At 42.4% G+C, this 13,005-nt stretch overlaps 1 protein-coding gene across 1 annotated transcript in view; it reads right to left on the minus strand.

Moving 5' to 3' along the window:
• The window catches only part of LOC138467325 (calpain-13-like), a 662,439-nt gene that overhangs the window by 211,957 nt on the left and 437,477 nt on the right, over positions 1-13,005 (minus strand). The window contains exon 14 of the mRNA XM_069607301.1: positions 2,084-2,120. Within this exon, the coding sequence (XP_069463402.1) occupies positions 2,084-2,120 (37 nt within the window). The remainder of the gene's footprint in view (positions 1-2,083; positions 2,121-13,005) is intronic.

A 13,005-nucleotide genomic window follows, 5' to 3' on the forward strand; every position in this document is an offset into this window, starting at 1 on the left:
GTGCCAGAGGAGGGAGATGATTCTTAGAATCATGTAAAATAATAAAACTGCCATTTTGTGATATGGAAGGGCACTTGCTCCTTATTCTGGAGCAAATAAGAAAAGTGTCCATCATGGAAAGACACTTTTTTTGTTTTCCATGCAGCTCAACATGTTTTCCAGGCACAAATGACACCTTGCAGCCTGCTGATAATTAACACCTCTTTTGGCCCGTGAAAAAAATGGTGCCCTGGCTTCAGAATACAGTCCCTGACAGCCCCTTACACAGAGGGGGGCTTACCAGAGCAGTTGCTATGCCGTAAAACATGGCTTTGCATGAGTTGGAGTCTTTGATTGCATTACTTCCACTCTCGGATTGGTGGAGAATCCTTTGCTTTATGGAAAAGTGTCCTTCAGTAGAAAGAGGGCAATTTTCCTATTTACCACCGGTCTCAGAATCAGGTCTTTGGACTGGTTGATGAGCTCTCTTTGTAGTCGCGTATAAAATATTCATTTTTTTAGCTTTAATATTTGGATAAAGTGCTCAAAGATTAAGTTTTTACTCTGCTTTGAAAAGATTTGCAGTGGCTGGAGAGGGGAATTCCCTTCAAAACCCTCTTTGCAGATGATAGCTCCCTAACGAGGCATGCTCACAAAGTTGGGCACATAAACGTTACTGTGCGCACAAAAGACAACCATTTCCACACTTAGAGAACATTAATTAAACGAAACATTGCTCTGGAGCCTTGCAAATTGCAAAAATCCATTATTATTATTATTATGATTATTGTATTTATTGAGAACATATCTAGCTTTGAGAAGCAACGGAGCACTTTACAGAGGTATACAACAATACAGATATGCAACGGGGGTAGGATTCAGAAGGGCACAGAGGATGGGTACAGCTGTACTGGGGTGGTGAGGAGGAGAGGGGCGGGTGGCATCTAGCAAGTCAGATGATGTGTGTGGCGACCTGATGGCCTAGGTGTTGAGGAGGAGAGATTCCTTGAAGAACCATGTGTTCGAAGATCTTTGGCAATCACTCAGGAATGGGGTATGGGATGGAGGGTGTTTTCAGCTACTAAAGGTATACAAATTGACCTGCCACCATTTACATTCTCATATATGTTTTCAGGCTGATCAAGGTGAAAAAATAGTAATAATCACGGTGTGCTTCACCGGCCAGTAACTGCCCAGGGCCCATGTATGAAGGTATTAACACTGGATGCCACTAGCGTTACTGGGTCAGTGAGGCCCACCGAACTAGTGATTATTGCTATTACCACCCTGAGACAAACCCTCAAGGTTCCAATAGCAAGAAAAAAAACACTGTCACACTGATTCATTTGTCACGGGAGTTGGTTGCGATGCCCCTCTTCTACTTCCATGGCTGAAAGAGGAAGTCGAGCAGTGCGGGCCTGGCGGAGGTTGCAATAAGGTAAGCAGAGAGGTGGAGGGTGGTGAGGGGCTAGAGCTGGGGTGGGGGTAGGAGTGGAGGGGGACTAGTTGCACCGGTTGGCGCATGGGTGCGCCAAGCAATCAGGTTGCTTTGAACCCGGGCTTGGATTGTTGACTGATGCACCGTCAGGGGTGCTAATACCTAACTAGGCAGCCCTGTTCTGATCCTCCACCGAGTAAAAATATGAGTAGAAAATATGCAAATTTACATATTGAACGGCATGCCAACACTTTGTTACTCGACGTGTAACGCTGTGTTTGCAACACTATGCACGTTTATTGGGGGCAGAAGACTACAACACTCGGCCTGCAACAAGTTGTGCCAGTAGCAACACCCTAGAGGCCAGAGCACGTGTTTCCCAGTTGTGTTTTTCACTCACATATGCAACATGGATCCTAACAAAGACACCATAACACAAATTACAAACATGCATTTTATCAGGATTTGTGCAAAGAATTTTGGAGAAACTGCTTTCCATTAGACTGCCTTGTAAGCCTGGATTTGAACGCATTATTCTCTAGCACAGTCAATGCATACATTCAGCACGTGTGTACCATTATAGGAGACACGCAAAGACATCCGCAATTTGCAGAGTAACATTACAAGGATAAATAATGCAGACATTCAAATCAAATGGCGTCCTACCTTTGGTTGGTTGATGACGAGCTTGGCATCAAGTTCTCTATAAAAAATAAAAATAAATGTGTAAGTTAATATATACCTTGCAGTGTAAGTGAGAACTATTTACAGGTTTGGCAGACGTCTTTGTTTATCACTTATACATGTACTGAAAGACAGATATGGAGTATTCACATTTTTGGAAGCATTCCCATATGGGAGGCTACACGAGTCAAGTAGAATATCATCAGGTGGTGCACATCAGAAAATCTGTCTAAATATACTGAAATTTAAAAATATCAGCCTGCCGAAACCCTAGGCAGCCATGAACCTGTGCTTGCCAGAGGAATACCCGTATCAAATGCCAAAATCTCGTACATGTGATTTGGACATTTCTGTGTTTTTGTTTCGACCAATGTACGAGATTAAGGGTACATTTTTTTACCACTTTGGTGTTGACAGCTTTGTGCAGCCGGATGTTAGGTTTACATGGTTGATAACTCTGTGATCACTGTGCATGATTTACTTGGCCACTTGGAAGCTTTTCTATAAGATTTGGACACTCGTGTATTTTTGTTTTTACCATTTTTATTTTTGATGTTGGGTTCTTACATATTACATGTGTTGGACAAATTATTATTTTTGAATAATCCCAATACCACTGTTGTAAATAGGCTCGTAATACTGTATTATTGAATCCCTGATTCTTGTATTTGGAATATGTAGCTGTTTTGTATGCATTACAGATGTACCCTCTTGCTAAAGGAACTGAAGCCCGAAACACATTTAGTGAAATTCACATCTCCTTACTTCATGTGTTTATGAAGCCTCACTGTATGCATTTCAAATTGAAATACTGCAGTGTGTTTTTGAATTATGACTTTTAAATTATATTCTGTTATGCTATGAAGTGGGCCTTGTCTGGGATCATCTATGGAGTGTGAACACTCAGTGGGTTCTTTGCCCACTGCATTTGACACTGGCATAAGGAAAGAAGGCCCGTGCTCATCATCCGAAAAGGACAGCTCTTCCCCTATGTACAAATATCAATTTAGATATGTTACCTGAGCAGTTTCCCATTGGTGCACCTATGATGCGTTTGAACTGCTAGAAGAAGAATCACAATTTAAAATTTTGAAAATGCAGATGTATTGTTTGTAATCTTGCCCACCGGGACCATGTCACTCCTGCCAGGCAGTCTCTACACTGGCTTCCAGTCCAGGCATGTGTTAAACACAAGATCCTTACTTTGACACATAAATGCCTCTGCTCTGGCCTGGTCTATCCCACCAGTCGCATCAAACGTTCTGTTGCAAGCAGGCATCTTCGCTCCAAGGACTCCTTCCATGTTCGATTTTGCTGCCCCAAATCTCTGGAACAGTCTGCCTCTTTACCTCTGCCCTATTCCTTCCACCTCATGCTTCACAAAAGACCTTACAACCCACTTATTCGCTCCTGGCTACACTTCCTGGTCTGACTGTGTTTGATGACCTTTCCTATGTTCTGTTGATGACTCCTCTCTTGTTCTATCTTCTTTAACTCTTTAGCGCTCTGAGGCCCATGGCCGTGTGGCGCTATTACATTGTATAATGGCTCTCTAAGTAGATGAGCAGCAGTGCTCAGGCACGTAATTGGCACAATGTAAATGTACAGGCTGGATGGGGAAGGAATATGATGAATGGAAGAGAAAGAAAGGGAAAGGGAGATGGGGCGAAAGAAATACAGACACAGCCAGGCACATGTTCTGAGTCTGGTCTGCAGTGCAGCCTTTCTGATTCTTCCCGACCTTTGACAGTGCCATACGGCGAGTAGAGGATTCTGGGTCACACTTGAAATATTCGCCACATGCAGCAAAATCTCTACGGCTAATGCATTGTTAGGAAAGATTTCTCTTTACTGCACCTTTGCTTCCATTTCTATGGAGCCCCAAACTTGTTGCTTTTATTTTTGATCCTGACCTGTACTTTTTACAGTGCAGCTTCACTACACTGTCTTCTGCGCATTTGTTATGGGGAAACTGACATGCCCTTCAGGCTGTCAGTACTGGGAAACACTGTTTCCCTTAGTCTTGTTGCTTGGTTACTACTTTTTGTAATTTGTTATCATTTGTGGTAACTTATTATCATTCTACAATGCATTTTCAGGAAAGGAGAATAGCACAGGGGCAATGTGTTGGTCTTGGAAGTAAGACCATGCAGAGCAACGGAGGTTTGAATCCCAGATCTGCGCTTAGAAACCGAACTCAGGTATTTAGTGCATTATAGAAAAACAATTAAATACAAAATCTTCCAATGGGGAATACTTTTTTTGTTTGGCCCTAGACTAACACTCAAAGGGTTGTTGGTTACTCTAGTTGTGCTAAATGGAGAAGCTGGTGGCAGCAGTGACGTTTTACAATTTGTTGATATTTTTCTTTTTAGTCTTACTGTGTTCACAGCATTTGGTTACTAACTGTGGCTAGTAACCAAACATGGCCTTGCCACAAGGTTTTTCATTTGTCCTTTGGCCATCTTGTCTTTTAGCCTTCTTCCTTGCCTGTGTAGCCAGGAAAATCCTTATATGGATTTCCAGTGCCCGGGAAAGCAGAGGCTGTTGGTGGGCTACTGGAGGGCTATGTGTGTTTGCTGGCAGGATATGGGCTGGGACCATCTGGTCCCAATCCACAAACTGGTTTTAGGGTTTCAGAGTGTTATGCATGAGTGTTGCCACCAGTGGTCCTGATTTGACCACCCGCTGGGTTGTGTGTGGGGCTATTTCTGGCTTTTGGGATATGAAGCTTGCACCCCCGCTAGAGAAATCCTGGATAAATCTGAAGGAGCCACGACTTCTTTTCCAGCAGTGAGACCCGTAAGGATACCGGTGAGCCATCTGAAGGAGGCCTGGTGACCAACTTCTGCTGCTGTCCTGGAAGAGCCCTGTCTTGCTGTCAATCGTCAGCAGTCCTGCGAAGGAGCTGCGACCTGGTGAGTGGAGAGAACATCCATTCCTGACATCTGCTCAGTACCCTGCAAAGAAGAGCCTTCGGAAGTATCCCAGGACCTCCATGTGGCTGACCAGCTCTGAGTTTTGGCTACCATGCTGTCTACATCACTGTTCCAAGTCGAGGCCTGGAACTTGGGGTATTCTCGGCTTGTCCTACAAGACTTACCTCAGCGAAATGTCGGAGTCTTAACATCAAGTGGTCCCGATATTGGAGGATAAGTCTGACCACGACAAGTGAGTCCCTTTGCATCACCGTGCTTCGGTGACTGCTTCCTGAAACAGCTCACCTGAGTCCAGTCCCGTCCTGAGAGGGGTCTTGCATCATGTTTTGCTGAATTCTTTCACTGAGAGTCCTTGCACCTGCCAAAGACGCTGACTGTAGATCTGCTTGAACCTGCAACCCCTGTGAACCAAGAGCTGTAGATGATGGTGGGAGAAGCGAACTCAGACCACCTTCCATCGACCTGCCAAGTCCTGTAAAGAATTGGAGTACGGGTGGGGGTGGGGGGAGGCGTTACTGTGGTTCTTTGCATCCCCTAAACTCCCTTTAAAAGTTTTTCTAACTTTTACAAACTTTTATAACACTTTGGCTTTGCCATTTCTTGATTGTGCAAGCCTTCGTAAAGTTGAGGACACTTTAGTTGACTAGTATAACTTGTCATCTAACCCTTGGAATCGTTCACTGGACCCCATAGAGCATAATCTAATCTGTATTTTCCTTTACAGGGGTTTGATCTGTATTATGTCCTACTCTAGTGAATGTATATATGTATTCTATTGTTAGTGTTGAGCGATACTTCTACCTGTTAGTAGTCATTTTTCATAGCGTTGTTTGGCTAAATGTTTTTTTATACATATTTTCTAAGTGTGATTCGTGACTCACATTGTGTGTACTCATTGTGAACCCTTTACAAGGTCTCCACCTCTTGCAACTTAGCCTAGACCACTCGTCACTGCTACCTTGAACTGATTTGGCTACAGCTTGCAGAGATGTCCCTGTTACAATATAGCTTGGCCTTCAATACATCTGTCCCCCAGGGCAGAGTATAGAAAATAAGTCCTAACATGCATAGATCGGGCTATGATTGCTAGATGGGCACATACAGTGTGTAGCATGTCTGAGCTCCTAAGTGCATGGTGACATGATTCATTGAGGCTGCAGCAAACTGGAACATGTGCAGAGAATTATGTTTATAAGGCTGCTTTGGATTCGAACATGCAAAACATTATTTGCCATTTGTACAGCAGAGTAAAACCCCTGGTAATACACAATAAACTATGCAATTAAAGGCTTTACTTCAGATATGCTGTAATTTTCTTTTTCAAGCACGACATACTTTTTCACAAAACCTAAGAAAACAACAGTGTGGTTCATATTGAACAACTGTCTGGATATGTAATAATGTGTTATGCTAAAGTCTTTAAAATACCTGAATTTGGCTTCAGCTGACAGTTTGTGGTGGAACATTTCACCGCATTTTACAGCGGTAGGCTAAATGATTTTAGGGGGGTGAGGGGGCACAAAAGAGATTGTGGGAGAGTAAAAGGGGTATGATATGATAAGTTATTTATAACGCGCTTAACACCCAGAGGTTTCTAAGCACAGACCGGGGGATTGTACCTGTGTTCCTCTGTCTCTTCTTGCTTCCAACGCGAGCATGTTGCCCGTGAGCTATCCTCCCGAGAGGAATGTATGGGTGCTTATCTCCATACAAAAACACAGAACATTGTGCTGAAATATCCCCGGGGACCCAATTCTTAATCTGCACTTTTTAGGCACTAAACGTTCTTTTGATGAATTTACTGTTTGAAGGTTCTATGCCTTGCCCATCTTTACTTGTTCTAAAACCTCTTTTTAAATGGAGTGTACATTTTGTCCTACAGATTATGTGTTTTAATGTTTGGTAAATCATTAACTTTGCAGTAAAATCACTTTGAATAGCATGGAAATACAATATGGTTGATAAAAATAGGTATAATGATGAGCGACATCTTTGATACATGAGAGGTTTATCTTGAATCAAAGCATTCTGGCTTATACAATTCCACACCGTTCCACCAATCTGCACCACATTTTGCATAGTTACCTGTTAGGACCCTCTGGACATTACTGGCCACATGACATTTGGACACCCCACTCCTTTCCCTGAATTTCAGCACAAGACAACATTTGTTTGTGGGTTTGTGGCTTGGCAAAGCGTGGTTCCTTATACAATTCCAAACTGTTTCACCAATCTGCACCAAATGTTACATATTTAGCTTTTAGGACCTTCTGGGCATTACTGGCTACATGACATTTGGACACCCCACCCCTTTCCCTGGATTCCAGCAAAACTCAAAATGTGTGGGTTTGTGGCTTGGCAAAGCATTGCTCCTTATACAAACCAGACTGTTTCACCAATCTGCACCACATTTTGCAGTTACCTGTTAGGAACCTCCAAACATTACTGGCTACATAACATTTAGCCACCCCACCCCTTTTCCCAGATTTCAGCACCTTCACACATGAGGCGGTTACCTGAAATCTGCGAAACATCAATGTGGTTGTAGTAGGACCAGTCATCAACCATAGAATGCACGGTTTCTGGGACATTGCAATGCACCGCAACAAACTGCACCACACCAGGGTGAGACAACAGATGGGGAGAGAGCACAGTAGGTTCCAGTAAGCAGCAGCACACCAACTCTTGCCTCCCGCTAACGTCTGCTCCGGGGTATGTCAGCCAGCCACACACGCCCATTCTCAGTGTAGATTACTACAGAGTGCAAAGCACATCAAGCGATAGGCGTATCGGAACAGGGACCTCCAGGATCATTGAACAGATTACATGATCTCCTGATTGGGGCCATGGTAGGGATGCATTGTGTATTGCCCACAAAAGACGTGCAGAAAAATTGAATTGGGCCCGGACTCATGACCATGTAGCTACGCTAAAATCCTTAGAAACTTTTTCATGAATGTATTTCCCTTATAAACAACCGCAATATTACATTCTCCAATTTCCATGTCCCATGTTAAGGTGCATTTTCATGTTGATTAGATTTACCAAATTGAAAGTGCTATCCCACATGTGGTGCTGGGGAGGTATTCCATTGGAAAGTCATAGCTGCATACTGCACAGTGATGTGGTCCAAGTAGAAAATCTTAGAGACACTATTACTGCTTGCCCGGCCGTGTGGAGCACCTATGTAAAGTACTATGAGAAACATGGTGAGAACATTCAAGGATGTGTAGGGAGAACTTCTGGCTAAATTGTGTGGCAGGGCGTAGCTTGTCACTGGCAATAGCCATAACTAAGGGGTGGCAAGTGGCAGAGAGAAAGTTTTGTATTTTAGCAGATAAGGAGAAACAATAAGATAGTAATGTCAGTGACAGAAATTCTGCTATGGGATGAGCATACATTTGGTGTTACAATCAGGTAGTAATATGAAATATATGTACATGGATTTCTTTGCTTTTACATTATTTTATATTGTATATCTTGTGTAAGTTAAGGTGATAATTGTAATGATTTGTATTGTTGTGTGAAAAGTTAATTATTGACTATAATACACAATAAAAAAATGAACACTACCCCCAATACGGTATGCTTTGAGTGATCTATTGAGCAATTACTAATGAGGTCCCCAGCAATTAGTACTTTGTGATGACTGAATTCTTTAGCCCAATTCGCTAGGATTTTTCCAATTTTACAAATAAATTCATCTAAGGGAATAAACACTTTGCTCCAATTCATATTTACTAATAGTACATCCCCCCAAAACCTCACTTTTGATAGAGTTGTCAAAGATTGACATTCGAGAGGCCCAACTAGATTGAGTGGCAATTGGTTAGGCCCTCAGGCAACTCCTCTTGTCTCCTAGCAAATCCATCTAATATTACTTTTGTGAATTAAAAATAATGGAGTAATCTCTCGAATTTCAAATCACAACCTTATACTCTAAGAGCCGGCTAAAAACTCAGATGATTTAACGCTTGTGTAAGAGAAGAGGAAAGAATTAGCAGCCCAAGACCATTAATTCCCAAACTGCAGTGCTACAAAAGATTGAACATTTACAGTGTTGGTCTAGTCCCAAAACGGCCTCAAACTAGGCTAACGAATGATGTTGAAAGCCCTTTTGTCAAAGGTTGTCAACTGCTGCCAAAATAATTTCTCTTATAATGAGTGATGGTATTTTCAGCAGCACTATGTCCATTCTCTGTTCGTGAATAAAGAAAACCTGTTCGATATCTTCTGAGGTTATCAGTCTCAGCGAGGGTATATTGTGCATAAGGGACAGAATATTTCTCCGATTAAGGATTTCATATTCACCTAACGGCAGAACTGATTCAATCAAAATGTCAAAGTTCGTAGACGGACCCTTGTTGTTAAGGATAGACTCTTCACTTGATGGAGGATTACATGGTGGTATAACTGCTGGTCCACTTCAGTTGTTTATATCAATCCATCCAGGTAAGATAGAATCATTTAACGGTGGTGGTTGGTCGTGTTTCTCGTTACTTAACTTTAGATTTCCCTGGCTAGGCACGGTTCCACAACTTAGGGAAGCGACCTCCATTTGGGTGCTTAAATGGATATGGGTGGTAGAAAGCAAGGGTAAATGGTCAAGTGATTGGGATCTTTGGGTTTCAGTCATCAGTCATTTTTCTTTCAAAGATAGAGATCTGATGATTTTTCACATGGAGCTGTTATTTCCTTTTTTATAATTTTTTAATTTTAATTTACATTTTAATTTTAATTTAATTTCTGCTTCAGTTGTGTGGGTCCCTTTTCAATGTCAGGGTTTTGTGATCTCAGACAAACTACTGATGCTGGAATAGTTGTTAAAAGATCTTCAGCCTCCGGAAGAGAACAGTCTGAGAAATTCTTCCATGAGTTCATCCGAATGAGGATTATCAGAGTGCATATACAAATTGTTATCCGTTAATGAAGGAGAATCCTCCTTCATTAGTGTGTTAGATAATATAGTGGTCAAATCATATTGTGTCCAATAGCTTCATAACAGTTATTAAGTTTAGTCTCAGAGGAGCATAAGGTCACCCGGTGGGATTTTAGCTCAACACTGATGATGTCATAAACCTTTACCAGCAAATTTAAAACAACGTTGAGCGATGAGATGGAAGACTCACTTAATTCCTTGAAGGCTACACGGACTAGAAGGCTGAGTATAATAATGCTTACATAAGGGAGGCAAACAATGCTGATGTATCAGACAGGGAACCCAAAGAGCATGCAACTGATTGCGGACATACCGGCAGTGGAAGTGTGTTTGAATTTGATTGAGTAATGGAAAGCAGGTCACTAGTCTGGACAACTAATTCCACTGGTGGTTGCAGATGCAGCGCAAGTTGTAAAGAGCAAGTCAAGGGCAGGCCACCAAGACTAACACTTTGAACTTTGGAGACAAAATTAGGAGTCTTCCAGTTCATATTAGTGGAAGATAAGGTATAATCATTTGGTCTTACATCGTTGTGATTGAGGCAAGAGCATTCACGTGATGCTCCCATCACTGCAGGTAGAAGACAGGGAGTGAGGAATATTGCTTCACTCTGTTGGTCTGTGGCCGGAACCTTTTCTGTCTGTACGGCGCCCATGCCCACATCATTCTTACTCCTTAGATAATACATGAGTAGAGAAAAGGAAGCTCAACCTTAAGATTAAAAAGTAGATTTGTTGAGAGATACCAACAGTAAAACTCTCTTCACGCTAAGCTGCAGCTTAAGTGTACTAATGCCACACTTTCTCTCTGTTTGGACCCACACCCTCATTAATATACAAATGCCAAGCTAGTATGATTTTGAACACTCTGTGTTGGTAAAAATGTGTCCTTCACAGTTAATCTAGAATGGCTCGGTAATCCTCATTACTCCAAGTCCAACTCTTCTGTGTCTTTTGTACTGCGTACATCGCCATGCCTTTGAGGAAGTGGGTAGTGGAACCACCTGGGGTGGCAACCGGATAGTAGTCTATCCAATGCAGGTTTACCCATTCCATATGTCAGCTTCAAAAAAGGTCAGTTAATTACTGTTTCTGGGGATATTCTCACTGCCTAGTCTGTTGTCCATCTTATACTATAGTAATAATTTTTCTCTACGTGTTTTAAAGGCTATCATGCAATGCATCATGTAACTTGCATGCTTTAAGCAGACAATCTATGATGCATTTTGCACACATATTGATTACCCGAAAACTGACAGCAGCTCTGAAATTACTGTTCAGTTTAGCTGTCAGTGTCCTGAATATCTAAAGTTGTACAACTCCAGTTCTTTGCAACAATCACCCTCATTTACTGCACTTTTGATGAACTTTAACTTGGATTCTAAAGGATAAGCTTCGCAGTTCTATGTAGTCAGAGTTGGTTAATGACATTGTCCAGATTTTCCATTGTATGATAGGAAATGTATGTTTTGACTTGATGAAGACTTAAGAACCTTCGGCTTACTGATTGCATGTGGCCTAACCGTGTTTTTATTTTAAGCTGGCTGGGTAGCCCTTCAAACACGTGTTTTGATAATGGCACTGTGGCATATCTGTGCGAGATTGACCATTGCTCCGTCTGCACAGGAGGGTGTTCACTAAGGGCCAGTGTGTTGCATTTATGGATACAACATTGTCAAGTATGACCGGGACAAAATATATTGTTCTGGATCCAGGTTTTAGAGCACAGAGTACAAGACCACAGGGCCTAGCTTTCTGGGACCTGGCATGGCCTAAATATTAAGCAGCATTTCCTCAAGTGTTCAGTATGTCAGGGTTTGAGACTTTGTTGATGGTACTGCATTGTCAAAGGTTTAATCATTAATGTCCGTGGGCTGAAGACCTGGGATTGTGCTCTGGGGATGTTCATGTTACATCGATATCATGATTGTCATGGTGGAGTTGGACTTTCACAAATGCTAGGCTGGCGTTCAGAACAACCAGGGAAAAGACAATTGGGCCTCATTGCAAGTTAGTTGGATAGGTGGTAAATCTGTCGAGATGCCACCAAATTGTATTAATGTTCACCACTTGATTCGGCAGTATTACTTCTGGATTACAACTGATGGTGGCAGTTGAGTCCCCATTTATTTGAGTCCTTAGGACTCAATCGACGATTTTTCGGTGGAAATACTGTGGCGGTAATTCCGGCAAAAATGGACGAAAAGTTGGCAGATTTACTTCCAGATCATTGCTGGAGGTGAATCCAGCAAGTTTCCACCCAAGTCATAGTTGGGTGGTGTGGTAATGCAGCAGTATACATTAATATCACTGCATGTACCACTTTGGGGGTGTACCCCGACTCCACACTCTCCATGACACGCAATGTAAGCGCCATTGATTCATCGGCTACATTCACAACAAAACTAATCAATGCAGTCAGAACTTACCTGTCAACGCAGAACTGTCTCTCAATAGCCAGAGCCACCATTGGGGCAAAACCTGTCTACTGCAACGTTCTCTTTGCTCGTACATCAGCAAGAAATCTCAAAAGACGACATATTCAAAATAATTCGCTCAGAGTGGCACTGAACATTGCCAAGAGGGAACATATCTCCCATGCCAGGCGCAAAGCTCATTGGCCCCCTGTCAAAGAATGTATCATTTTCAAGACCCCAACCATAACCCATAAATGCCTCTCAATCACAGCCCCTTCATATCTCTCAGAAAAAGTAGTCTGAGCCAGCTCTGCCAAACACAAACGATCAGACTATTCCAATCAGTTCAACATCCCCACCTTCAAAAGGGCCAGAGAGGGAAGCTCCAGTTTCCAATTTCTAGCTCCAAAATGATGGAATGCCCTCCCTACTACCCTAAGGAATGACACCTCCCATCTATCCTTCCGTAAGGCACTCAAAATGAGACTCACTAACTAGTCCACACTATACCCCTAGGTTCACCCAGATTTCCAGGGAGGTATGAGTTGTCTCCGGTTTCCTGTAACCAATGAACCATAGAGCCTCCACCCATTGTAACAGGTTCATGACT

Source organism: Ambystoma mexicanum, chromosome 4q (assembly GCF_040938575.1).
Source record: "Ambystoma mexicanum isolate Mex_15411 chromosome 4q, UKY_AmexF1_1, whole genome shotgun sequence".
NCBI classification, from domain to species: Eukaryota; Metazoa; Chordata; class Amphibia; order Caudata; family Ambystomatidae; genus Ambystoma; species Ambystoma mexicanum.